At 38.0% G+C, this 27,945-nt stretch overlaps 3 protein-coding genes across 3 annotated transcripts; 1 reads left to right on the top strand and 2 right to left on the bottom strand.

The window, feature by feature from the left end:
• The first annotated feature begins 233 nt into the window (after positions 1-233).
• On the top strand, positions 234-2,597 carry LOC140940812 (prolactin-releasing peptide receptor-like). The gene is made up of 2 exons (XM_073389776.1): positions 234-1,011; positions 1,470-2,597. Exons 1-2 carry the CDS (start codon positions 601-603, stop codon positions 2,139-2,141), a joined length of 1,083 nt encoding a protein of 360 aa, XP_073245877.1. The 5' UTR covers positions 234-600; the 3' UTR covers positions 2,142-2,597.
• Positions 2,598-3,692: 1,095 nt separating this feature from the next.
• LOC140940801 (T-box transcription factor TBX15-like) lies at positions 3,693-12,717 on the bottom strand. The gene is made up of 8 exons (XM_073389767.1): positions 12,456-12,717; positions 12,172-12,334; positions 10,051-10,152; positions 9,208-9,379; positions 8,485-8,652; positions 6,448-6,512; positions 5,305-5,417; positions 3,693-4,517 (listed from the first exon to the last, which is right to left on the bottom strand). The coding sequence occupies exons 1-8, from the start codon at positions 12,610-12,612 to the stop codon at positions 4,120-4,122; spliced, it is 1,338 nt and encodes a 445-aa protein (XP_073245868.1). The 5' UTR covers positions 12,613-12,717; the 3' UTR covers positions 3,693-4,119.
• Positions 12,718-23,850: 11,133 nt separating this feature from the next.
• On the bottom strand, positions 23,851-26,971 carry LOC140933246 (neuropeptide Y receptor type 2-like). Its single transcript, XM_073382770.1, has 2 exons — positions 26,240-26,971; positions 23,851-24,270 (listed from the first exon to the last, which is right to left on the bottom strand). Exons 1-2 carry the CDS (start codon positions 26,969-26,971, stop codon positions 23,851-23,853), a joined length of 1,152 nt encoding a protein of 383 aa, XP_073238871.1.
• Between the last annotated feature and the right edge of the window lie 974 nt (positions 26,972-27,945).

The following is a 27,945-nucleotide window of genomic DNA, read 5'->3' as shown; positions in this document are numbered from 1 at the left end:
GATAATGTATGAGTTGCTTTCGATCTGATCAGTTATAAATTGACAAAGAACTTATTGCAAACAATAATCAAGTCTAAATCGCAAGTTTGGCGGAGTGGCAAGCCTCTTTTGTAAACAATGATAATTGACTTTGTCTTTTCTGGTAATAAATTAAAGGAAACATCCTGTCAGTTTGAAATAAGTAATTTCTATTTTTAAAGGGAGGCAAAAAACAATTTGGAAAAGCAGATAGAAGAGTCAAGGACTTAAGCAGTGAAACACTGAAGTTCTTTGTATGATTTACCTCGCGACTAAGAAAGAGAAGAAAGGTTTATGGTTGACAAATCAGCTTTCAAGACAAGGCCGACCAGGGAAGACGAAGGACATATGACTCATAAATATTGTGGTCCTTAATATCAGTGATTATAGTAATATACATCATCATCTATTATTGTACGCATCAAGAATTCTTTAAAAGACTTCAACTATTGGTCCACATAAATCCGAGCGTACAAGAAACCATTTTTAATTACCAAATCAGTAATATTTTTTATAAAGCTATCTATTTTTGGCGCAAGCAGTGAAGAAATCAAGATGTAATTTCGACTTCTTTCAAACAAAATGGACTTGGTTTGGAATGAAACAAACATCAGTAGTGGGAATCATTCGCCAAATTTAGGCGAAAGATCTGCTGATCACATCATCAGATCAATATGGCTTTCCGTTGTGTTTGCATTTGGAACAGTGGGAAATGTTCTTTTATTTTCGGTGATTTTACGAAAAGGGAGAATCACCAATGTCACTAATTTATTCAACCTGAACCTGGCGATCGCTGATTTGGTCCGGATTTTTCTATTTATACCCGTTTATCTATTTTATTCTGCATATGATTCATGGCCTGTAGAATTGGGTTTGGCAGGCTGTAAAAGTGTATTTCTCATTCTGCAGAACAGCCTTACAGTGTCGATTTTGACGTTGCTGTTTATGAGCATCGAAAGATTCCGGGCTGTTGTGCATCCTTTGAGGAAACAAGTAAGTAAACTATAAAAAGGCCCAGTTTAACACTTTATTATAATTCATGATCAGGGGTATTGCGCAAATCGCGTATTTGATTATGATTATAGTGCGTTATAAAGTTTTACATTTTATCAAATATTAATGAAATCAATATTATTGGGGGGCATTGACAAAACTTTAAGTTGTACCTTATTCGGAACTGCTCGTCATATTTTCGGTAGAAAAATTTACTCGAAACAATGTGGTTCAAGCGTGTGCTTCCTTCCTTCCTTCTTTCTTTCTTTTTTGTAAGCATCTAAAAGCCATAGCGTGTTCACAAATGTTTGGGAGAAGTCGAAAATCCCGTTGTTAAATTAGTTCGCACTAGAATGGGGTTGCACAGTTTAGTATAGTTTAAGTTTCCAAAGGTGATAGAATGGATGATTTTTACAAATTAATTCGTTTTAAGTAATAATTGAATTTCTTTCTTGCAGATGTCAATTCGTGTGGCTAGGTGCTTGGTAGTACTCTCGTGGTTTCTCGGATTCATTGCCAGTGTTTGGTATTCAATCGCAGTCACGCTTGTCACGAACGATGACGGCCACGCCCATTGTCAACCTGGCTCAAAAGGAACCTTTGTAACAACTGGTCTTCTTCTATTGATCACAGGTACACAATGGCTTCCTGGGGCTGCATTCACAATAACTTACATGAGGATCATCTTAAAGCTTCGACGAGATGCGGTTATAAAACCATCTGATGTTTCCCAAAGCTCTCAAAACCGTCATCGTAGAAACTTGAGAGCTGCACGCATCCTTGTCATCGAGGTTCTTTTCTTTCTTGGTTGTTTGTATCCTTTTTACCACTACAGCCTTGCAACGGCCATGGGAGACGGCGAATCCCCGGGACTTTTGTCTCTTGATGGTACCGTTATCTTTTGTATGATGATAACTTTTTCGTTGACGAACCCATTCTGTCATATTCTATTAAACAGCGAGTTTAGAGAAGATGTTAGACGGATTTTTCAGCAGATAAAAAGTGGACTGGGAAACAGATCAATTCGCAATTGGTCAGAGATTAACCTTCCCGGATGGCACGTACATCGTGACAAGGAAACGAGCGGACAAAATGAGGAAAGACATAATACTAACGGCTCAGGAAAATAACTCTGTATAACATGCGTATTTCCCTTCCAATTAGATGTAAGAAGGCTGTAAACAAACCTGTTTGTAGGTAGCGAATATGTCTAGTGTATCAGAAAAAAGAAACCTTTTTAGAAAAGAAACGTAATCACAATTCAGTCACTTAAAACTTCCACAAGGTTAGAGATCTATACCAAGGTGACATGCCTGCTAGTTTTTGTACATAGCGGTAAGAAGTAGCCTGAATTTCAGACGATAACCACGAGTCGTTTTTACTCCCAACGACTCGAAGTAACCGTCTGAAATTCAGGCTAGGTAGGAAGCTCATTAAAAACATGCACCGAAACTGATGTAAATTTTAAAAGGAAAATCGAGCGTTTCTTTGGGCACTAGGCCGAGACGATATGCATTGAGAATCACAACTTAGGCTGTACTCTTAAAGAGCTAGTGAAACTAGCACAATGAATAAACCAAACAATTCGTGGATCTTTTTGGGAAAATTTTCGTCGTTGATGTCGCCGAGGAGCGTAAACATCAGTGTAGAAAAGTACCACTCGTTCTGAGTGGCGCGTGAATCAGTGGTCCTCGTGACTCACCATTCTGGACTGCTTAAGGTTCTGATATATTGCTAAAACTATAAACTTGTTTTCTCTTGAGAAAGATCTGACGATCTTTTCAGTCAGTGACACAGGCGGCGGCTCGGAAGAAAAATACGAGTCACTCCCAACAGGAGTGGACCCCATGCGAACCACCTTCTGGTTACTATAGTCCAGATGGAAGTTACTTGTGAGGACTACGGCCAATAAAATAGGTTCGAGTGACAAATATCCTACATACGGCTAGGACCGAAATGTTGAATACATGAAAAAAGATAATTTTTCAGTCAGTGAAACAGGCGCCTCGGAAAAAGGGGTGGGGGCATCCTTATAACTGCACAATATTTGTACATGTGTTGTGGTTGGAATATAATCTTCGCTCAAATTATGTTTCATTTGTTTAAAAGTCAGTATCATGCACAACCCTACCCTAAAACAGACGGAGCTAATTTATTCGCTAAGGGTAACGGTAAACCACAGCATGCACAAGACGAACTCAGTGAAGTTCTCTAAGACCTGGGTTAAACGCCATACTTTTCCTGTGCCAAGCTGTGTAAAGAAGGGGTAATCCGCGAAAATTAAGGACAAAACCCAGGAGACCAAAAAGATTTGTAGGTACAAACTCACAAGTGTATTTCTTGTCGACAGTAGTTCTATCCCCTATTCCAAAAGGAAATGGTATAATAGCCCTTCCCTCCCCATATTCCACCAAGTGCTTTGTTTTACCCTCTCCCCAGTCTCTCATTTGCAGAGGAACAAGCAGTTTTCAAAAAAAAAAAGTGACGCCCCTTAAATTGATTTGTTCCTTTTCACGAATGGACCAATATCACACAACCGAAGGAACCCAAAGCAATATGAGAGCGTTTTTAGGATTTGGGCCTCGAGATCAGGAGAAACGAAAACGACAACATATGGCCCTGAAAGGGTCAACTGCGCGGTCAGACATATTAATCGAAAGGATAAAAGAATAGAAATTTTTTATTTCGTTTAATATGCTAACAAAACCACAATCACATCAAGATACTGATTTTCCTATGAACTACAACAGGATACTGATTATTAGAATTGTACAGATCTGATACAGTGGAAGCTCTCCTAACGGACACTGTCGTGAGCAGACAGCTCTACTCACAGCCGTCTTCACAAAACTCCCTTTTTCTTAACTCCCATACAAACTCTGCATTGTTACATTCCCGTAAGCGGCCAGCTCCTCCGGTACGGACACCTTTTTCACGTCCCGAGTGTGTCCGCTTAAGAGAGCTTCCACTGTATTTGTGTTATGCATATATAAGATTATTTACATCAAACAATTCAATAAGAACTCATTTTCACATTCAAAGTTTGCATTTGACCTTGTTTTGAAAGGAATTGTGTCTGGACCTCGAGGATGAATTATCGTCCAAATTTTATCCGGTATGCGCCGTAAAGGCATGCGCAGAAGTGAAGTGATTTGTCTGAAATCCATTGGTCGGGTGATTAGAAATCGGACTAATTGGAATCATGTTCTCCGATTGGCTACTTACACCACTGGCTGTGCACGGTGAAAACGGCGATACCGGTGAATGAAATACATGGCTGAAAGTCCCATATGTTTCTGTAGCTGCGCAGTAAGGATTTATTTGATACTGACTGGTTACCATAGCTCCGTGTGGGATGGACGATAAACACGCATGTCCGTTATAGCCAGTGAAAGCATTATTTGAGGTACATGTTGGTGAAGTTTGTGGTGACAGGGTTGGACTGATAGGAGGAACACTCTGATATGGAGATGCTACCGCTGCATGTTGAGAACAAGGGCTTTGATCTACAACAATAAAATTATGGCTTGTGAAACTTTAAACAAACCATCCTTTTACTAAAACAAAAGGATTGAATGCTGTTAAGCCTTTTAGCGGAATATCCGTTTTTATTATAACGAGGTTAGAAATTCAGTACTTTTAATATGAAACAAGGGGAAAGTCTACTGTGGACGATCAGATGGCCAAAGTTGAAGTAGATTAGTAACCCATGAACTGTACAATAGCTTTTAAATTATATTTGTCTCGAGATATTGTCTCTCACAGTTAACTTCGAATCCAAGTGCTAAAGTAAATAGCAAAATCATGACTAATTCCCGATACTCTTATTTCCTAATGCCAATTAATTTCCCAACTCATTTTGTTAGAGAATAAAAGACTGGGTATACAGTAAAGCGCTATCGAACATAGCTGGAAATGGCGCTGAATAAATAAAGTTTTATTATTATGAGGATGAGTTTTTGCTCGAACTTTGTAAATTTTCAGTTGAGTTGAAATTAATCTTGATGTAGGATATTATAATTTTGAGCTGAAGTTATCATTTGTTCATTTTTTTATTATTATTATTTACGGTAATGCCTTTCCATCGTTCTATTAGCCTGCGAATACAGCCGTTTCTCCTTGCTTCTCGCTGTTTCGCGTTTGGACGTTTTTTCTGTTTCCCTGTTTGGACATTTCGCCCCTCAAGTCTAGAAAAGACCAGATCTGTTCATCCCTAGCCGCCATAAGCCTCTGAAACTACAGGAATGCTTAAAATAGATTGACAGTAGTAGGTAAATAATCCTCCTCACTTACCTTGACTAAGCTGTTCATCTCTTCCGAAATTCGAATACACAAGAGCTCTTGCAGGAGGTCTGTAGTAAGCTGAAGCAGCCGAGTAAGCTTGCATTATCTCTTCCATGGGATCTCTGTTAATCAATTTAAAACACTTCAACTAAATCGATGCCGAATCTTATTTTTGGGACCCTGCCACCATATAAAGCTTTGATAATAAAATATTTCATTGAAATCTCTTAAACTTAAGTCATGCCAACTTCTATTTTAGGAAGCTATGGACACAACATCTTAAGTATACCTTGTACTATATCGAAAAAAAAGCCTTAATTTAGGCACATAGGTATAGATACTTGGATATCGCACATTAAATATTTTTCTAATTTGGAATATTCTGAAAAAAATATATATACTGAGATAATACCAATAACAGAAATAAGTAGTACGAAAGGCATAGCTTTTTAATTGATTTCTTTCTTTCACCAAGGGAAACCTTCGAGAAAAATGAAAAAACTGAATTTCTGGAGTTTCTCCTGTACGATATATTATGAGATACATCAGACGTGTCTAAACTAGATACGTTCCTTTTTAGTTGCTTCTAAATAAGAGGGGGACATGGTGTTTACGGTATTGCGTTATTGAGCTTTTTTTTTCAAGCGGTATTTTGGTAATTTTGATTTTAATGTGCGGTATTGCGGTATCATCCAGCCCTGTGGTATGAGGCTTTTCATCCTTCTGGCTAACAGTATTCGGTAAAAGAAGATCCTTCACGGTATTGCAGTACTGTTCATTTGGCCTCTCCTGGCTAATGTAGGTGAATATTTGGAAGACTTTAGAATTAACGGTAAATGAATACACAATTTCTGACGGTTACTTTATGATGAAATTCAATAACCTGGCTTTTCGATCGTTGTACCGACCAATTCGAGATCTTCCGTTTTCTCGCGAAGGCTGAGGTTGATTTCTGGTGTATACATGCTTGAGATAAAAAACACGCGAGATGGATACAACGTGAAGTAAGCGTGACCAATCATAAATGCAGTATTCAGATATTTCGTCGATTTTCGACACGGTATTTCGGTATATGCCAATTTTCCTTACTGTATTGCGGTATTGGGTACCCCCCAATGTCCCCCTCAAATAACTTTACCACTGTCCTCTCACCTTACTCTACCAGAATCTCGGAATCCTTTAGCAAAAGGGTTAGAGTCAATCTTCAAACGAGTTATCTGAAATAAAGACACCAGAATACTATATTAATTTACTTACTAGGCAGAATTCAAGATACGCGACCCTCTTTCCAGACTGAGAGCTAATCGTGTGTAAAACGTTCCGGCACACAGCATTTGTCGCAAATGTTTTAAAATGTTTAGTTTCACAGGCTACTTCAAATGTTGTTTAACCGAAATTCGTTCCCGGGATTCATTTCCAAAGAGACCGATCACAACCGGTCAACTTTTAATAAAAATGTACAAATCAAAGATTTGAACTGAAAATTACTGATTTAATTAGCATTTTATTCCCAAACATGAAGGCACAAAGAATACGCATGACAATATTGGCTCAATAGTTACTATTCAGACAGTTTACATCATCTTTGTTTTGAACCAAGATTGGAAAAATAGCGCATGCGTTTTTAAAGTTGTCCCTTTTTCCAGATTCTTTTCCGTGTATTTAGAACACGACGTGACTTGAAATAACACTATGACTGTCATTCACTAGGCGGCGAGGAGACAAATAAGATCTAATTGAGATCATTATAAAACGCCTAGATGCAAAACGTTTCCGAGTTCAAAGGGACCGTTTTCATTATCGGCGCATCGACTGCGCAATCAGCAAGTAAGTGATATCCAACGAACTGTTGAGAATGCTAACAATTTCAGTCAAAGAATATTTACTGAGAGTGAATTATAAAAACATATTGTTAGCGCCTTTAAAAGGACAACATCCTGTCCGCCTTGCGCGGAGTTGTTATTTTAATTCTTTCACCAGGTTTTAGAGCTTTTAATAGCCGACAGTAAGTGTACTTAATGACAATGGTTAAGAGTCATTAAACGGCAAAATAAGGTTGGTGTATTCAGCTCCAGCAATTTCGGAGAAAAGAAACAACAGACAAAATTTATATACAGGGAACTGCCCACACAAGAGTGAATATTTAATGCAAAAAACAGAAATCTTACTCAAATCGCTAAGAAAAAGGAATGTTCAAATTCCTTGTCACAGCCGTCGGCGTTGTTTGCTTGCAAGTGCATGGCAAAGTGATGCCAAAAAAAGCCGAAAATGGGCCGTTTAATTACTTAAAACTCCGCTTTTAAATAAACAATACCGCCGGCTATGCAAGTTATTTTTCTTTATTTTTTAAATCCCTCGAGATCGATTATTTTAGTTATTGTCGGTTTTTGCCCTCTTTCTGTCCCGAGATGTCGGCTGAGGAATAAAGAGGGTCAAGGTAGCTTTTTAATGGCCTTTTTCTCTGTTTTTACCATATATTTTTGCAATTAGTAGCAAAATAGAGCCGAAACCCGTCAAGCTGTGATCATTAGTTATATACTGATTAAGGCGACTGATCATGAATAATTGCAGCTTTTTGTGGGTAAAGCTCTCTGTAGTCGAAAATATAAAGTCATTTAATGCTCATCATGGAGGATTGCCAGTCTCAGACTTCCTAATGATACGGATATTAGAGGAATAGAGTTAAGTGTCCGCATTAAAGAGATGAGAAATAGTGAAGTATTGTACCTTGACCAATAATCTGTCCTTAATATAATAGAGCGGTGTCCAATATAGACTGAGAGGTTAGACTTTATTTTACTGATTCTCTTTTTATTTTCTAGTAACGGTAGCAGTATTTGGACTTGATACTGAACCTTAGCACCGGTAACACTTACAAGAACCGTGGTTTAAGTCTCCTGGCACTGATTCATCCTCGCAAAGGGGGAACGATCGCAACACCAGCTAAATAATCTCTTTTAAGATGACCGTTAATTCAATTTTTCGACCCTATTTAACTAACTCTACGCAATTTAATTAACAATACGCAAAAAGCGTCGAGCTTCTGTTTGGGACAGTGATGTACTATAACCTCAGTATCAGGTTTTCCTTAGGGGATCACGAAAAGGAGATTTGAAAAGACGAATTGAGAAGAGAGTGGAGTTGTAAACTACGAAAAACTGATTATCAGACTTGTCATTTACGACATACCTGTTGATTCTGGTAGGCGGTTACTGTTGTAAAAACGGTCTCTGGGAAAACAAAAGTCTTTTTCAATGCCGACGATCTTTCCATGTCTAAAGAGGTGGCCTCTGTGGGATCTTTCTTTTTTATGACATGAATTCTAGGTTGATATTTGTGCATCGAGTGCAAGATAATCTATAAAAACACAAAGAAAAGCAAATTCAAAGATCAACCTCTTGGTGAGATATCTAGGCTTCGATGGAACTCAAGGTCTTAATGAAATATCACTATGTTTATTCTCCATACGTATATTCTCTGTACATTTCCTATGACGAGGAGAATTTTCTTAACAATCAAGACCTTTTTAATTTGTTTATCATTATTTCCTTTTTCCTCTCGAACTTTATGATTGTCTGGATGCTGTAATTGAAAACAGACGTTAAGAAAGAACTAAATCGCGAGAGAAGCCTTCTACGTGAGTAATAATAATACTACTACTAGTACTACTACTACTACTACTACTACTACTACTAATAATAATAATAATAATAATAATAATAATCACAAGAAAAAGATGTAGAAGAAGAAAAACAAGATGAAAAATAAAAAAATTAAGAGTATTTTTGAAAGAGGACCATGGTATCAAAACCAGCACTTACTACTTTACACAGAAATGCGGGATAAATTTAACAATTTCAAATAGAGACATTTTTTTTCGCGCCATTTTACCAGGAGGTGAAGGTTACTCACGTGTCCTTGTTGATCAAGCTCGTTATTGGTCAGTTTAACTTTATCGAATGAAACCACTTGTCTCATCCACTCCTCACCAAGCGCGGGAGAATCCGGGTGAATATAAACGCGTCCTGGCATCGGTGCGTCTGCATTTCCCGCCACAACCCACTTAGAGCTGTGGTATGCATATCTGTTTGAAAGAAAATCAGCAAATGAACATACAACGGGAAAAAAGGAGCCCTCAAAGTAAAAAGCCTGACTTTAACAGGTATAAGTCGATACCTATTGCAGACCAAAATCCCGTTATTCTTTAGAAAGGTGTAACAAAACCATGTCGTTCAAGCACCGAATTGGGGGAGGGGTGTGTTCCATCCTCGAGAGACTCATTAAGAGTGAGGTTATACACTAGGTTCGTTAGGGGATACCTGGAGCAGTTACGAGCAGTTTATTATTAAACTACTAAACATTTCTGCTATTAAGTTCGTTTTATCACTGAAGCAAAAGGATTTGAATTTCCTAGACAATAGTGTTTCAAATTTTAAGCATTCTGTTCCTGGTACAAATCATTAAAAACAACAAAAACAATTGCGTTAAGAGTCTGATTCCTAAGGATGGAATTCTGGGACCAGTTACTAGTACATGTGGTAGAATTTGTTGTTATAACGATAAGGTGCCACGACTAATAAGTCTGATGACTAGATAGCCTGATGACTTTCTCTATCATGAAATCCCTTAAGTATGACCAGTTTATAAACAAGCAAACAAGTACATAAATTGATTTCTATTTCTTAAGAGTTGCACTCTTCATGCAAGTGGCTATGATCGGTCGCTGCATGCCATGCACAGTGCCGGCCGGCTGACCTGTAACGCTTGTTGTCCAACGGTACAACATCCATCATCAGCATGTAGCAGCTTTTGGGATCCAGTCCTGCTACCTTAACACGTATGGCGGGAAACATTCGCCTGTAAAGTTGAAAGCGAATCAATCAAACTTATAAAATAAGCTATAAGGAAAGCTTCTTGCATGTTAGAAAGTAGACATTAGGAAAAGCGTTTCTAAGGAAAAGGGCTCTAAGAGTTACTACCACTGATTTTAACATAGAAAATACAAACATAGGTACGCCGATGAAAATTGGGGTGGCGAAAAAGGCGCATACTAGAGGAAAAAGGCAATAAGTTAAGTATGACTTTAGGGTAATTATTGATTGATAACTACGAGAAATGTGCTTCGTGATAAAAGATATTACTAATGAATAAAAAATGCATTGGACGTCAAGCTTATGTTTCTTATGAAGAAATTCCTTCCGTGTTTATCTTGCAATGAGCAATGACGAAATACCGCATTGATACTCAGTCACACAATAACGTAACAGCGTTGAACAAAATACTAGAAAATAGTTTAAAAGAAATGTCTCAGACCTAAAGTTTCTACACTGTAGGCGAGCATTCGTTCTTCTTCATCAATGCCGCTTAACCGCGCGAAGTGATTTTATTAATCATGGGTTATTCTACTGTAAAAAGTGCAACGATTTAATTTCTTTGCCCCAGGTGTCTCCCACCGAAGGAACTGCATGGCCAAATAAGGGTCGACGGGTAACTATATACATGATGTCCATATAATGTAATTTTCCTTGTCCACTTGAAATGTCTTCTGCTGTGGCTGTGCCGGCCAAGACCTTTATTATTTAATTAGAAAATGCTTTCCTGTTTGCCTACACATTCCGTTTTTCAGCTTCGTAGAACATAGTTGCCACCATATATTTTTATTGTATTTTTACAGGAAAAGTAAAGAAGGAAGTTAAGTAGACTAGAACTGGCTCTAATGTCTCAACTAACAGTTGATCAACAGTTTTGAGGCTATCTTTTCACATTTTGAAATAAGACAGCTTTTTTGAAGTGTGAAGTATTCCAGTAGGAGTGCAGATCATGCGATTTAATCGTTTCTGCTGATAAAAGGGTGTAAAAATAGAAACGATTATTAATTTACGTGTAACATTTAAAACAATAGAGGAAACCATTTTTCCTACGAAGATTTCGATACGATAAGTAATTTTCCTGAGTGATTTGGGAAGACCTGGGTTGCACTGTATAAAAGAGTAATCTTATTTTTCTAACAGCGCAAACATGATTATCAAAAACCACAATTTGCATTGTTATTTTTTGTACTTTAGTTGTTATATTTCGTCACTTTCTTACTAGTGAGTCCTCTGCCTACTATGGTCCACTATTAATTCCCTTCTACAATGTTTCTACTCTTCTACCCAGGGAAAAAATATGGAAAATGAATTTATTTGCAATTTACTCTTTATATAAACCAGTTAACTTGCTGATAATTCAAAAACGTACTTGATAAAGCAGGATAAAGTGGTCCCTTTTTGTTTATCATTCCCTTTAAGAATTTCCGTGAGTGAATCCATAGCAAGCTGGTGCATATTTTTTCTCTTTTTGCCGATTTTTCGAGAAATTTATATTGTGGTCTCGATTTTTTATAAGTAGGTTGACTGTAAGCCTGGGCAGAAGTCATGAGAAGTTATTGTCACCCGATCGGAATGAGCAGTGAAGCACAAAAAATAATTTGTTGAAACGGAAAAGGTTATAGGTGCTTATCAATTGTTTAAATTGAGAAATCCCTGCAATTTCCGACCTAATCTCACAATTAAAGAGTCAACAAATTATATTCTTTCAATTCAGTATCATTTTTTCCCTACCAATATTTTTATTGCTATGGATTGAAGAACACCTTATGAACTTTGCAGCCAGTCTTACACCAAACCAAACATCGACAAGAAAGTTACGTGAATTAGTGAACGCCAACTCCGCCACGTTCATCAAAGTCCTTCAGAGATAAATGCCAGTAATACTGTGATTTAATGATGTTTCCTGCATTTTGCCTCCACGAGTGGACACCGGCCTAGAAACAATGTCTTTTTAAATCCATATTTATTTCCTAAGAAGCAAAAAATTAAAAAGCGGTTATCTTACCTGCCGGCTTTCGTTATGATCATTTCAGTGCCTAGTTCATAGAAGCGCTGCCAGAGATCTCTCATTTGCAGCTCGATAGTGATGTCTTCGCCCTCCAAAGTCTCTGTAGATTCAACGCTGTTTTGCATGGCTTGCATAGAATCTAAGGCGTCCGTTGCTAGATCTGATGATGAAGAAAAGACAATGCGGATCAATCGTTTTATGTACAGTGGGTACAACTATACAGGATTGACTATAAGTGCGCGTGTGTCTTGTGAGACCACCTGATTGTTTAGTTATCTAACCTTGGCAAGAACTATCAGGAGACCTTCTTTCACCTGACTCAGCCATGCTTGTTAGTGTAGGTTGGTTTGTTTGCTCGGAGGAAATTAGCGATTCAACTGAAAAGGCGTTAGCACGAGAAGAGAGATTTCCATTCGCTTGCGCTCCTACCGGATTCATGACAGCTAAGCTTTACAAGGATTTGTCAAACGCAGTTCACAGGGTCGGATTCGAAAGTGGCAATGACATTACAAGATGTGTCTAATTTATGACGGAGGATATCTCCTGATTATATCAATTAACCGTGATAATTAGATTTATTTTATACCACAGTCATCACTCTGTTCGGAAATACCAGCAAACACACCTATGACGAACAACATGTCCTTCATCAAAGAGCCGCAGTATTCACCCGGGGAGCGTAGGAATACGAGACCTTTATCGCCCGGTGGTTCTCCAATCAGCAAGCATTTTTCCAGCGGGAAATTTCCGGTGTTTACCGTAATTAGCCAGACAAAACAGACAGCCGAGAACATTCCTTGAGCGATGACGAGTCCCGTATTTTACTGTTTTAGCTCAGCAATGGATCGACAGCTGGCAAAGCGATAATTTGAAAACATCACATGTGAACAGCTGATTTTACGGCAAATTATCTACGTTTTAACATAAAGTTTTATTCAGTTTACGGAAACTTATAGTAATAAGGAGAAAAGTAGTTATGCAATGCGAGTTATTTTTCCCTATTTTATAATGACCTACAAGTCTAAGGTACTCGGGACGATGCTCGCACTGTGTATAAAGACTATAAATGCTTTTCCAGATGACTTCTATTGTGCGTCGGGATTCTATGAAAAATCGAAAGCGGCTAAAGCATTTTAAAAAATTATGATACGTTTCAGACAATGTAGCAGTGATTGCACTTTAAGAAAAAAACCGTTCAGTGCTGAGTGTTGATTCCTGGAGTTATGATTCTTACCCTTGGCGGTATGTTTTGTCGGCAAGTTGTACGATTGAAGTCATTAATCGATGGTTTGTTTGATTTGGTTGGCGCAGGAGTGATAATCGATGGTATAATGGTTTGTCGTGAGGAAAACAGGGTGTCAAATTGTTGACGGACTCGATCTATCGGTGCAAAAACCTCTTTTCAACACGCTCTTACCGTTTTGTCCGCTCTCAAAATATTGTTACAGGGAAACAAGTGGCTTAAAAAACATTCGAGACCTCTTAGACAAACTCACTGTTGGCGATGTTTTGGGACGAAATGTGGGATCATGCAGATGTTCCTTGTCCAGTTATGGAATCTTTAAGCCATATGTTTTTTGGACAGTTGGACAGACGTTAGGAATGTATAACAAAGAGACTCTTGCCGATGAATCGAATGAAAAAAATAGTGGAGAGTTTACATAGATTCACATTTCGCCCGACACTCTTCAATCAAAATCTGACAAAATGTGCAGTAGAAGCTTTCACCAAACATATTTTGTGATCTAAGAACTTTCTGTTAAAATATCTACTGAGTTTGTCTACTCTCCATGTAGTCGTCTTCTTCTCTTTTTTGTAGCCGTGATGAAAAAACTTTGATGAAAAAGTGCAGTAGCTATAAGTGCTCATTCTTCTGATCTCGCTCAGTTAAAAACGGATTGCCTGCGTCCTAACTGGTGTCTCTAACTCGAGCTCAAATTGAAAATATCTCGACTCTTGTCAGTCCGAGTGCCTCTCGTTTAGCCTCGCTATTTATCAAAGAATGCAAAAAGATCCCCTCGCCTGGCTTAACGGCTGAGAAACAATTATGTGCGTCACAGTCTTTGCTGGGTAGGATTATACCATACGGTTTTTTAAGTGGCTGGAGATTAATGGACGTTGCCGGGCTGCATTACTTTCTAGTTATTTAATATGTCCTGCGGGTTAGGTGAAAAACATCTGTTAGATTTTAAAAAACTTATAGTTAAATTAGTAACAGATAAATCTTTCTTTTTTCAGTATCACTTTTTGAGCTCATTAGAAAAGCAGAATTTTTTATTCAACCTTTAGAGGACTGTTTTCGGGAGGATAATTACTATCTATGATACACAGATTAGTCTGTCGGCAAAACATCGCCCTCAAAACCGAGTCAAAGTACTTTTTTCCTGACACGGTTTCAGTTCGAAAAAGGGTCCGCCGACAAGACAAATCATAAAAACCGCATGCAGTGAAGGTTAAGGAATATGTTACAATTTGGCTACAAATATTGCGCTTTGTTTAGATCTTGTTATTCAAAATTCTTGGTTGATTATAGAGTTCCACAAAGACAACTACGTATTTAAAAACGTTTTGTTCACGCAATCAAATTGTTGCAAGTCAGGAGCCAAGACTGAGATATACCCTCTACATACCCCTGAAAAAAAAAACGGCTAAAGGAAAACTCCTGATCGCAGGTTATCACAAGTCCAGGACCCCTAAAACGTGAAGGTATTTTTAGAGGTGGGAGCCCTTTTTTTGTGCTTCTATTTTTTATACATTAGGGGATACATAGAACTTAAAATGTCTCTTTCAACTCGGTTAACGACCCTCAAAAGTTTAATGGCAGAAATTAAATTCCATCCTCAGGATCATTTTTATGCCAACGAAAACAGATTTTAAAAACGAGCTGAAAAAAACGTGAAGTTCACGGTAAGTTTCATTTTAGCTAAATGACCGTTTCACAGTGCAATTAGTCTATAAGTAGGTTTTGAACGATTTTCCTGACTTGTAACCCTAAAAGCCGTACACTATTCATTTGACGATCGCTCAGTTTCCACTGATTATTTAGCGGTTACCGAAAAGAGGATTTGTAGATTATCCTTGCGGAGAATAAACATGGCCCCTCTCACGGACCGCAGATTATCATTGAGTTTTACTTTATCAGTTTTTGTTGTCAGCTAACTCCGAGGACCGCTGAGAAAAAAACGTAAACCTACCGCACACTGTACTGATTCTGCAGCGACCAAACCGCGCAGCCGTGCAAGCAGTAATCATAATACACAGTTAATAATACACAGTATTTAAATACGTCATCAAGATCTATAGAATTACGCCTGCAGTACGGCTTCAGGGGAGTTATTGACTGATGAGGCTTTCAGTCCGCGGTACTTTTTATTAGAGGCATAATACCATCCTTGGCTAACGAGATAACAGCTAAGAACTATACAATATTACCACAATATTAATTTCATGTAATTCAGTAATGAATATGTCGTTTAAAGAGTCCCATTACATTGCATTTAAGTGATGTCGTTGTGATTCGTTTGCTCTCTCAATTCGGCTATCAATTTATTTCTTTATATTTCAAAAGCATTCGAACCTTAGGAAGGATTCCTCCCCTGACTTTTACTGATTCTTGAGCGCCGTTAAGGAAATGGTTCGTTCATGCCCGGCATGCTTGCAGAGTTTGGCTTCTAATAGAACTATATATATATAGAGGGAGGGTGTGATCAGAGCGGGCAAAGGTCCGCTTTGCGTTTTAACCTCACTCATACATACAGTAGGTTATAAAAAAAAAGGCAACCATAAGCTGATGTGCACCTAAGATAAGATGTGGACTCTTTCTATGGTTTCCTGCTTTTAACAGTAACTGAAATCGGAATTCTCTGATATTGAGAGTATTATGCGACCACCGGCAGAAGTAACAGCCGGTAGCCAGCAACAGAAGAAAATCGAGCGCGATCTTTAAACAAAGAGTTGTTTTTTATATAATATAACACCCTACTTATTTACGAGTTGTAATTCTGTTAAAGTGTTTTCTTAATAGAGCGATTTTATGATTATTTCATTATGAAGCTCGAGTGCGGCATTTGGAACATGATTGACAGGTCTCTCATGTCCCTTTCCCTAAGGAAGACTCTCGGAACGAGGTTAAGGCGAAACGATAGAAAAAACAAACTATATACAAAATAAGGCTTGTTCAACTTTATTCCTAAAAAAAATAGGGAACTTAAGAACCACGAAGACCACTTGGTCGACGACGACCGGAGGTGAGTTACAGAGTACTGCGCAAGCGCAACCAGTAAATTTCGTCGTCGTGGTGTCGTCGACGACGCCAAACAAAGTAGAATCACGTCGTCCTGCAATCCACAAGCTTCGGCAGGTATAAATCCACTGTTTTGAGCGATTTTTTAAGTCCTTTGCATTTTCTTTTCCTCGTAAATCCAGGTATCGTTGCACTTCCTTTTTTCCCTAACAAGCGATGTTGATTGAAAATTCGACTAATGAATTAATTTTACTTCAAGGAATGACAACAGCTGTGGAGGCCGAGCGAGCGAACTCGTAAGTGGTAAATTTATTTGTACGTATTTAGGTAAGGCAAATTACATATCTTAAAAAAAGAGGAAATAACCTTTATATGGAAAAAAGCTATAACATCAGAATGTCTCTTTTTCGAAATCTAGACTCTGACAGACACTGGGACTCGGTCATCTCATTCAAGTTGAAAGTTGAATAATTTCGTACGGAAAGTAGGTGTTTTTCCACTCGACTAGATCAGACAACGTAAAACATTCTTCATCGTCAATGAAATTAGACGTACGGCTCAACAAATAAGATCTTGCGTTGTTTTAAAAGACAACATTGCAAAAAACTTTGGTGCGAACGAACATCACAGTTTTACATTTGTGTTTACATTCAGTGTCGTCGTCGTCGACCTACCGACCCACTGCATCTTAAGTTTCCTTTTTCCCGCCGAAACTGACGTTCTCGTTCCAGTCTTTTCCCAGTCAACAGACGTCGTCGTCGTGAATTTCGTCGTGGTTCTTAAGTTCTCTAATGTCAAGGTCACCACGACGCAGTCCATAAAATAGTGCAGACAGTACTCGGGAGTGAATGAAACTGCCTTAGACGTGTTACTCGTATGGTTGCTTTACTGAAAAAGATTAAAACAATCCAAAGAACAACCGTTAAATTCACCATAAGAAGTAAATAATTAGAATTATTACTCAACTTTTTCCCCTTTTCTTTACATAGTGAATCGCAGGTTTTCTAATTTTGTTGGCTCGTTGCAAGAACATTTGTTACCCTGATCCTAACTGATTGTCAAAAGACATTGAGCCCCTCAGGGCACGAGATTCAGCTAACTGTTCCTCGGCGACGAATGACGCAGCTGCGCAGGCGTAGAAACCTTTTGCAGATTTTTGGCAATCTAGTCAACAGAGCAACATGACCAACAACACTCAGCAGGTTTCAGTGTACTTTGGCATTTTTTTGTTCATTCAATCAGCCTCAATTTGCTCACTTCAAAAGTAATGGGGGTGGTCTATATCTGTTGGGGCAAATTTTTTTTTCCTTTTGTTTTTGGTCAGGTTCTCACTTACTTGTTATCGTGTATTCTTTTACTTTTCGCTCTCCGGTATTTTGTTAATTACGCTCCTTTGTTACGTGCTGTATGTAAATTTCGTTATAGTTTGTTATCTGGCCCCTATTTATTACTAGTTTTTTACGTGTCTATTAGTGTAACATCATTCGTCGAAGTAGATTATCTCTTTCCTCGGTGGCCCTGACCACCGACTCTGTTATCCTCAGCATTTGGTAAGCAGCTTCGTTTTCATCGTTTTTTCATTAATTTCATTTTGCAGTCGCCTTAAAGTGGTTTTTCTGTATTGTAACTATTATTTTTTCGCTCTTTGTAGGAATTTACTGTTTTTCTTGGTTTGTTAATAGTAAAACATTTGCTGATTGTGAGTTCACGTGTTGTGTGTTGAAAGTGGCCCTTGCCCGTTCAATATCTAAGAACTTCAGATGTAGACACATAAAATTTGCCTGCTGCACACATTTTTAGTTTGCGCCAATTTCATGCTTTAAAATCATGCAAATTAGGTCACGTGACCTTCATCGGCTGAAAAAGCTTGTTCTTGAAACGACAACACTTTTTAGTGTGTCCTCAACTATTTTACCAGCTGCATAATGTTAAGGCCGTTTAATATATCACTTCTATGCTTTTTTTATATATATTTAAAAGCGAAGGGGTTTAGATGGGATAATGTTGCCTTGGGGGGGCTGGGTCGTAGTTGAAAAAAACCGTTTTTGACTGAATAATTGGGGGCTCATACCTTAATTTACCTGAGAAGGAGCCGAAGACTATCTGAAAAGCAAAACTCCCTTAACGCGTCTCCAAGAGTTTTGGGGGGTAAGAAATATCAAGAGCTTTAGTTGTCGTTTCAGAAGACACATCAGTGTACTGTGGATTTTACAAATTGTCTGATACAATATAATTCAATAAAAACAATTACAATAATAATCGAGTCAAATGTACTCAAACACTTCTTCCCTGCTAGAAGTTAGACTCAACCTGTAGATCTTTCTCTGCTCAGTAATTTTAGAAGCAAGTAGCTTCTGCCAAATGCATGTGCACATACCGTTTGTAATGTCATTATGTGCTCGATTTAATAACATTTTTTACGCGTGTAATTTACGATGGTAACCAAGTGATTTCAATGACTAATCTCTTGCAAGGCACTATTTTTATATGTTATGTCTATGTGCGATGAAAACCGTATCATAAATCGTAGTGCCTCTTATGTTGAAATATTCTAAATCGTTATAAATCCAAACTCTAATTTAACTTTCTTGACGTACGATTAGCGTAGAAGCCGCACATATAGCCAAGTAATTTTTTTTTATGGTAATGTTCAATATATAGTTGTTGTTCGTTTCTCTCTTACTTAAGACGATATTCGCGGTTGGTCACCCATCCAGTTCGTAATCCCGACCGACAGGGCTTAACTTGAGTGCCGTTACCAAACCGACTTTCGCGAGGGTTATCGCGAGATACGTATTTCTAGTTTTAATTTGTTTCATTTGTTGTTATATTGATTGTTTTGGTACTGAAATCTTCATGTCGAGGATAAAGTCAATAAAGTTGTTGTAGTTGTAAATAATCCTTTCAAGACCGACATGAAAAAGCCGGCCATATAGAAAAAAGTTTATAGGACATCTATGCACCTATTGCTTTTAATCAAACACTTTCTATCGAATCATATCTGCCAGATCTTACCAGCAAGTATCGGCGTGGCGATGAAATGAAGCTATTTTCTTTCTGAAATAGTTTTGAACGCACATATTCCGATAAATATTTTTTTCCGGTCTCAGTTTTGCTTTACTTAAATGTTGTTCTTAATTACAAAACTGAAGGTTTTATTGAGACCTTTGTTGCCAAACAGCAGAAGAATAGAGATGAAAAGTATTCATTGTGACTAGCTGACCAGATAGGCCGCTCTGCACGCGAAGCCCCACACGCAAAGAAAGATAAATGAAGGATGACTGATGTGTAAAAGGTACTAAATTTTTACTGGAAAATAGAATATATTTGTAATAAACAAGCTAACCCCAGTTAAAAGTGATTATTTTAAATAAACTGACACAAAACCCAAACTCATTAATTTCTAGTACAAAAGATGATGTAAATAGATTGTCCACGGAAAACAATTCACTGTTGATGTATTTTTCTCCGCGCCAAGGTATTTTTGAACATAAAAGGGAAGCGACAATTTCTTCGTTTTGATTTTAAAGGCACTAAACAAACATTGCATCGTTATCAATGCCCTTGAGACAGGCTTGATTTTCTTATGAGAACAATTTAGGCGATTAAAAGATTAGCACAGTTATGGATTTTCGTTGAAAGTGTGTTATATTAAATTGTCATAGTACCTGTACAGTACAAGTTGTAACTAAAGACTCCTGACCAGAGTGATAATAAGCTATGAGTTATCACCGCAGAACATTCCGTTTTATCAAACTTGAAAAATCGGGCGATTTTGCATCGCGGAAGAATGTTATGGAAGACAAAGTGCTGGACAATAAAATAAAAGTTTTGGAGAAAGAGGAGAAATGCATTCGTCAAAAACTGTTTGAGATTCGTAGAGAAAAGTACTCGCGAAATTTCTACAAAAACCCAGAGAGAGTCAGCTCTTCAAAGTTTGTAGACATAAATGTTAGCGAGAACAACGAAACTAATCAAGAGAAAAATAAGTGTAACTTACTGACCGCCTCTGGTGTGGAACGAACCAAAAGCTCTTTTAGAAGGCAATCTTGTTCAGTGGAGGAGCACAATCCTGGACAAGTGGTTCGTGTTTGTGTGTCGTCAAAATTCGAAGACAAAGTGACAGGAGACGAAAGTACTTTTTCGGGCGGCGCCTTTTCTTCAATCGATAAATCGAAAAAAAGAAATCGAAGGCATTCCGTAGCTGTCGTGACTGACATCGATCGACGAAAGGTGCTAGATTTGTTTAAATCAGAGCAAACACGGGACCAGTCAATTTCATCAGGTGTCTCCTTTGCGGAACAAGCCAGCAAAGACGATCTATACTTTGGTTGTAAGTATCAAGAAAATTGTTCTGACTCAATGTTTCTTTTTGATATCTCGCTGGACAGGGATGGAGACGGCTGTTCTACCCTAGTAAGCGACTTGATGTCGCAACGAAACCTATCACAAGTAAATTTTAGTGGAGACGTTACCTGTTGTGACAAACAGGAACAGAAAAGTCATTTTGCGAAACAAGTCGTATCAGCGAAAAATCCTTCGATTTTGAAGTCAGATGTAGCCGACAGAAAAGACATTCGACAGAGCGTTAAAGTGAGCACCCCTAGAAGAAGGACTATGTCACAGCCCACCAGACCTCAGAGCAGCCGAACGTACAGCGACAGTTGTGTTGGAGAAAAACCTACTTACCGAAAATGCTATACTCCAGGACCAATTATGTCAAAAAAGCATTCAAGAATAGCATTCGTGGAAACAGATGCCGCTACAATAGCTTTGCCTAAACTAGCCAAACTCACCCCCCCAAATATGCCAAGAAATCGGGTTATGGGGCTTAAACGACGACCACGAAGTCTTCCCGAAATGCCGTCGCAATCTCATCAAGGATCTGTGATTACAGAAAAGGAAGAAAAAATGGCTGAGCAAGTTCTCATCAGGCAAATTGAAATTCAAGCATCAGCTGAAAAAATGAGGAGGCTCTCTTTACAACATTTTGGTGAGTCGAAGCCAAGCCCGAAATTTCGGAAGCAGTCTGTGACAGTGAGTTCTTCGAGTTCACCACATTTTCGTCGAGGTACAGAAACCTTGATTGCAAACGACTTCTACAACAACAACAATGAGGCTCAAAGACCGGGAATCATACGGAGACAAACAGATAATCCAGAAACCTTAAGAAAATTTGTTAAAAATCAGTGTAAGAAGGAAAAGGGGCAAAATACAATGGAACAGATTTTATTAGGACTGTCCGGTGACATGCCAGATTGTAGATATCTGAGATGTGATCAAGTACAGTAAACTGAACCACCCTCAACTGTGAATAGTTGAAGAAAGAGAACACGCCTTAGTTTACGGCGTCCAGTTCCTGGAAGGCCGATTAGCACTAATCCACGATTAAAGTTTTGTTCCACTTTTGGTATTTACTTTCCCATGCATTGCTTAGAGTAACATTTTGAGTTATCATTTATTTTTTCGAAGTAAGGCCGGCACAACGATATTTTGTAATCTCGAGTTACGTGTTCTTATATAAGAAGAGCCTTGCTTAAAATTTGGCTTAATCCTGGGTTAAACTTAACCATCTTTCGAGGAACCGGGCCCGGGTTTTATATTTGAGTACTCAAATGTAACTTATAAATATGGGCTCTCCTATCTCTACGACAATCAACATGGCAAAAATTCTGTTCATTTTTCAATTGTCAGTTCTCCTTTTTGTCAGTCTAGTTGTGCTAGTCAAACGTTTAATAAAAATTCCTTTGGTTCAAAACGTTAGCCGGGATAGTATACCCATGTCACTCATAGATTACAGAGCACTCACTCTGTCGCACTAGATAAAGGAGGAATACTGTTACGCCCTCTTGAATTGGATACCAACCTAATTAACTGTCCATTGTTTTTTATGTATTCTTTTAAACTTTTGCACTAGAAGGGTTGCAGGGGGATCGAGAGACGCGCCCGGGATGGCAACATAGAGGTGATGATTAAATATCGATCGATACAGGGGGTTGCTGAACCGAGTTTTCAAGGCATCCTGTGGTCCTGGGTTCGAGTCTTGCCCTGAAAACTACAGTGGAGCTTATATTAACATTGGAGCTTGATTTGTTACTTGGTTCAGTCCCCAGTTCAAATCCTCTCTGTTACAGCTTATATTGCTGGTATTGCTTCCTACCAGTTGTTGTGTCAATTTACACTTTTTTTTTCAAACTATTAGTGTGGACTGCCTGTAATCAAGCTAGATCAGTAATGTGTACTTCGAAAAAGCAAAGCCTGCTTAATTAATATGCTTTACTAATACAAAAAAGAGAGAACAGAATGAGAATAAATTACATTTCCTGGCATGGGTGTTCTTTCGCTTTCCCTCTAAAAGTCGAGGGGTAGTCTATATTTTAAGGATTAAGGCCTGTTATAGCGACAAAACTTGAGTAAAATAATGAATCTCAAAATTTTATGCGATTCCGAGTAAAGGAATATGTAAATTAGGTCACGTGACCTTTATTGGCCATTTTGCGCGAAAAAAAAACTTAAATTAGAAATGGCACCATTTTATAATAGCAGCTAATAAAAGAAATTGCAACCAAACATGTCCCTAGATGAACGACTAGACGTCTGTGCTCGGGCTTTGTTGAATAATTTATTAAAAGAGTAAATAAACCGAATTTTGTACTAGTACCCAGTCTCCTTACCAAAAGATTTTCGAATTTTGTTCCTGTCTAAAAGATTAACTTAAAAGGTCCGGACACAAATAATGTACCCGCCTGTCTCATAACTATGACGATAACTGCAACTTCCAGAAAGTAATTAAAAGTGGTGCCATATTGCCAATTTTAGCCTTAATAGGTCACGTGACAATTAGTGACTCCAATGATCATTCAAAGTTGTTAAAGTTATACCCAAGAAGTCTGTCCTTAAGTTATTTTGTGCTACACTGAAAGCTTAAGAATTTAGAACAACCCCCCCCCAATTTTGAGGAATTAAATAGAAGACCCATGCCTTAATTTTCTTGAGTTCTTGTAAAATGCATATTTTTAAAACCGAAGGAGATCGGGGAGAAATAAACATGAATCGATTTATCTGGTATGTTATACGTCAAGAACGTAGCTTCTGAGCACAGCTTTTCTAAGATTTAATACAACCCGTAATATAAAGACTTAAAATAACCTAACTAACCCATTATATTTAATAGCGTTTGTCACCTTGACAAAAGAGCTCAGCCTTGAGGAAACTATACCTGTAAAACTCACAATTGACGTCAAAACAAGGGAAATATGTTAAAACAATAGAACAATACGCTTTAAAACAAGCAGAAAACTTCATAGGTTTTGACACTGAGGTAAACTCGAAAAAAAAGGTTACCAAGATCGACCTGTTCTACTTTTGTTCGTTCTTAAGTTAAAAAATTTGTAATCGAACAACATCTTACTGTTGAGCCCTTTTTATGGCCATCATAACGACGAAACAATCTCCACATGCCGGAGTATCTCATTTTCCCTCTGAAAGCGGCAGCACTTTATCCGACGGTTTTCCTTTCTTTTCACTTTACAAGAAACACCCCTGGCTCTAACTGCTTGCGTACGCCCACTGCTATTGAGGACCGTGCAGGTTTTAAAATTTTCTTCCTTTGCAGTTTTGTACCTTTTTGTCTCCTTCGCGCATCTGAAGAATGCCTTAAATCCTTTTGCGAACTCCTGGTTGAGTGTACCGTAGATGATTGGATGAGCGGCACTTGTTGCCATGACGAGGAGGACACACAGTTTCTTAGCAACAAAGTCTGGATAACCAAACACGCTTAACAACCAAGTCACGTGATAGGGTAGAGTGAATACCGCGTAAACGGCAGCGATAACCACGAGCATTTTAATTACCTGAAAAATATATACCAACGATGTTGAACATTCACACAAATTCAAGTAGTCATCTGTTATTTCTTTTATGTTCCTCGGTCTCAAAGGATCTCAGAGAAGCGGCAGGGTATGATCCTGAAGAAGCTTGACTATTCACAAACTGATTTAGACCGAAAAGAAATTTAAAATATAGTCTTGCTAGAGATCTCAGCACGGGAAAAATTAAACAACAATATATCCAATAAGTTTAATTAAGCCCATTTATTCATCGACTTAGTTCATTTGGGGTACTTACCATTAACAAGAGAGAACCGGAAATTCCGGTTAGAAATCAAATGGTTAACGCACTCCCGTTTGGAAAGCTTCAGAAAATATGGGCTGTGATTTGAAGTAATGTAATACGTGCGATGTGGATGAACTTTGTAGCGGGTTGTTTATTCTTATGATTATGCTCAAGCTGACTTCAACCTGGGTGGTTTGTGTAAATGGTAAGCACTCTTGGTAAATTTGGTTTACCTCTTTTTTTTTCTTGTCAGTCCATTCGCCCCTGGCCCAATATTGGACAAAACTTAAAGTTCAGTTATTTAAACGAAGACCGCGCTTTAGGAAACCTCCAGATCTCATCCTTAGTGGGTTATTTTAAGAAGATAAATAATTTTTTTTTGTCTACGTCTTTCGGCAAGCTGAAAGTGAACTTGGACGCGGTTTTGGCTAAACTCCGTTGACATAACTGGTCCCGAAGTGTTTGTAATTGTTCTGTTATGTCTCAACATTGAATAGGGTGGAAGGGGGGTATTTAGCAAAGGGAAAAGTATATTTTTTGAAGACTAAAATAAACTAATGTTAAGTTGTACAACCTTCCCAACTACTTTTTTTTCCGGGATCGCCGATCGTAAATTCTTGTAACACAGTGGCAATCATTTAAAATCAAACCATGAGGAAAGAGACTACAAGTCAGTATTCAGGCCTGTGATACAATTTCAATCACTTACTCACAAGCGGTAATGACTCTTTATGCACGATAGTAATGTAAAAAAAAAAATCTGTTAGAGTTACCGGGCCAATGATAAACTTCAAACTATTGCCGTGATTTGGCTAAGCAAATGAAGACCACTAAGCGCTTAACTAGAGTTATTTCACCGTCGAACGATTCAATAACAAAAAAAAAACAGCAAAACAGCTTACGATTATATTCGATCAGTCATTAACGATCTTACGACTGAAATATTTTACAACAGAAAAATTTCGACACAACGGGCTAAGATACCGACATCTTAGTTTTGTAGGTCACTCTTAAATCTGTTTTTGGTAGCTCAGTGCCTCAGCTCTTTTGATAATCGGTCAACTTTACAGCTAATCATCTTTATTTACAAACAGTCTAGCAGCGACAATGCTTTTATATACATAACAATATTTTATTTTTAGCTAAGTAAATAGATTTCAGTTCATAATATGACTGACTAGTTATTTCTGCATATATTTTCCAGCCCCACGAATTAGTGATAAAGGGGCTTCGTGAAAAGATAAACATCTAGCTAGCTATACATGTCTTGTTACCATGGTAATGTCCTTTTTGGATAAAGTCTAGTTAGGCTGCATTATATATATTCTTTTAAAAAATAAGGCCTTTAAACAATTAAACCAATATCAGCTGCATTTGTAAAACCGTCTTCTTGAAGTTGAGAGTGGGTAAACGAGGCAATTATTGTTCTTGTCGCTTAATTCTCAGCTCGCCTATATTTCCCTGAATTGTAGAAATTTCAAATTTCGACGATCAATCAATTACTTTTTGACGAGGTGGAATAAAATTTAATTTAATTTCGAATAAATTAAAGCTTTGTGGTTCCTGCAAGGTGTGAACTCCTGTGACATTTTATTATAGACCGTAAAAAAATACAAAATCACTCAGTGGTAAAAAAGGAGAAAAAATCTACGTTAAAATAACAGTTGAACGATACATTATTGTTTAACTGTTTTTGTTTTTACGTACCTTTTTGTTCCGTTGCTTGGTTGAAGTAATGTGGTCAAGTCTTGAGCTCGAGTGAAGGTGGTTACAAATAAGAATATAACAAGAACTTATGATAGTCATCGGAATAATAAACTGTACCACGAATAGACAGAGAAAATAAAAACGTTCAAAATCCAGACTTGGCCAGACATCCGTGCATACTAGGCCTCTTTCTTGTTCAACCAGCTTTAACGCGAAGTTAAACGGCAGAGTTATAAGGGCAGAAAACACCCAAATGGAAAAAATCACTATTTTTGTAATTTTGACAGTGAATCGACGCCCCAGGGGAACTGCTATAGCTCGGTATTGGTCAATTGTCATAAGTACTAGAGTTGCAGACGAAGCGGTTATAAAAAGATACGTTAACATTGGTATTATTTTGCATAAAAACGCACCAAACGGCCATATATACGAGTTTTCTTGGTATGCCAAGCGAATTGGAAGATTTACGGTTAAGACGGCGATATCGGCGGCAGCGAGATTGCAAATGAAGACATTACCAACAGTTCGAAGTTTTCTTCTCTTTACGACCATGCGAAACACCAGCATGTTACCAATGACGCCCAAGAGGAAAACCAGCGAATAACAAAACAGTTTGAATGTTTTAAAAGCCACACTTTCTGGCGTGGGAAAGCCCCGTGTTTCAGTGGTGTTCAAAGAAACACCGTTTGTTGTAGTTATATTTGGTGAACCGAGTTCTCTTCCAAACTCCATCATGAGTACCCTCCGTGTATTACGCTGACACAGATCTTGTGGTAAACATCAGTCATTAGGAAACCCTTTATGAAATGAAGACAGATCATAATTGCCACCAGCTTCCTGAATTGTTGTCAGGTTAACCACTCTCAACTTAAAAAACGCTTTTTCACACCTCGTTAGCCAATAGAGATATTGGTCCTATGAAGTTCATGGACGGTTTGAAGACTGCATTCAAAGCAGCTGTTTTTAAAATGACCTTTAAGTGAAGAACAACCGTGATTAATTAAAGTATTCTAAACTATTGTTTAATCATTACGGGAATCAGTATCAGCCTTGCTAGGGCCATGAAGTTGCTTATTTACCGGGTTGAGAAAGGTATTTTCAGTCGCTGGGGTTACCATTTTTTTATGTAAAACACTTTTTACTGTCAAAGCACCAGTCAGTGGAAAGCCTCACACCTCCATACCGGCCGGGAAAAGCCAGGCATCAGATCAGGCCTGCCATCTAAATAAGCAATGCGCCAGAGCAATTTCCCAGCTACGTCATACACGTTTGCCAGTTTACAAAATTAAGTTAAAACTGATGCCACTTTTATTTTTAACTTTGTTTGATTACCTGAATGTATTTATATCATGTTGGCGAAGCTAATAAAATAAAAAAAAATAAATAAATAAAATAAACTACGTCGCCATAAACAAAGATTTGGAAACATTGCCACCATAGTTGTATTAGATAAAGATGAAAATTTGTTTATGATCACGGTTGCAATGACATCGGATTTGTCAAAGCAACGAAATGACACCGTTACCTATTTTACTTGCAGCAGTATTTCTCGGCACTGGGAACTGTTCTTCCAAAATCGTTCACCGGAGCTTTTTCCTCCAATAGCCGCCTCGATGTTCGTGAAGTTTACGCGAAATCTGTTAGAGCATTTTCTGTAACAGCAGATTCAATACTTTTAAAAACGTTTGTAAAAGATCATGGAGATA

Source organism: Porites lutea, chromosome 1, assembly GCF_958299795.1.
Source record: "Porites lutea chromosome 1, jaPorLute2.1, whole genome shotgun sequence".
Lineage (NCBI taxonomy): Eukaryota > Metazoa > Cnidaria > Anthozoa > Scleractinia > Poritidae > Porites > Porites lutea.
The sequence above is the reverse complement of the archived record's forward strand: the minus strand, read 5'-3'. Positions and strand labels throughout refer to the sequence as shown.

Bases quoted from the DNA above. Each gene is read 5' to 3' on its own strand.
- LOC140940801 (XM_073389767.1), bottom strand. From the start codon at position 12,612: ATGAATCCGGTAGGAGCGCAAGCGAATGGAAATCTCTCTTCTCGTGCT. The intron at 10,153-12,171 runs GTAAGATAACCG...TCAACTTTACAG, and splicing joins ATCATAACGAAAGCCGGCAG to GCGAATGTTTCCCGCCATAC. The intron at 6,513-8,484 runs GTATGTCGTAAA...TCTTTATTTCAG, and splicing joins CCGCCTACCAGAATCAACAG to ATAACTCGTTTGAAGATTGA.
- LOC140933246 (XM_073382770.1), bottom strand. From the start codon at position 26,971: ATGGAGTTTGGAAGAGAACTCGGTTCACCAAATATAACTACAACAAAC. The intron at 24,271-26,239 runs GTACGTAAAAAC...TATATTTTTCAG, and splicing joins CCAAGCAACGGAACAAAAAG to GTAATTAAAATGCTCGTGGT.
- LOC140940812 (XM_073389776.1), top strand. From the start codon at position 601: ATGGACTTGGTTTGGAATGAAACAAACATCAGTAGTGGGAATCATTCG. The intron at 1,012-1,469 runs GTAAGTAAACTA...TCTTTCTTGCAG, and splicing joins TGCATCCTTTGAGGAAACAA to ATGTCAATTCGTGTGGCTAG.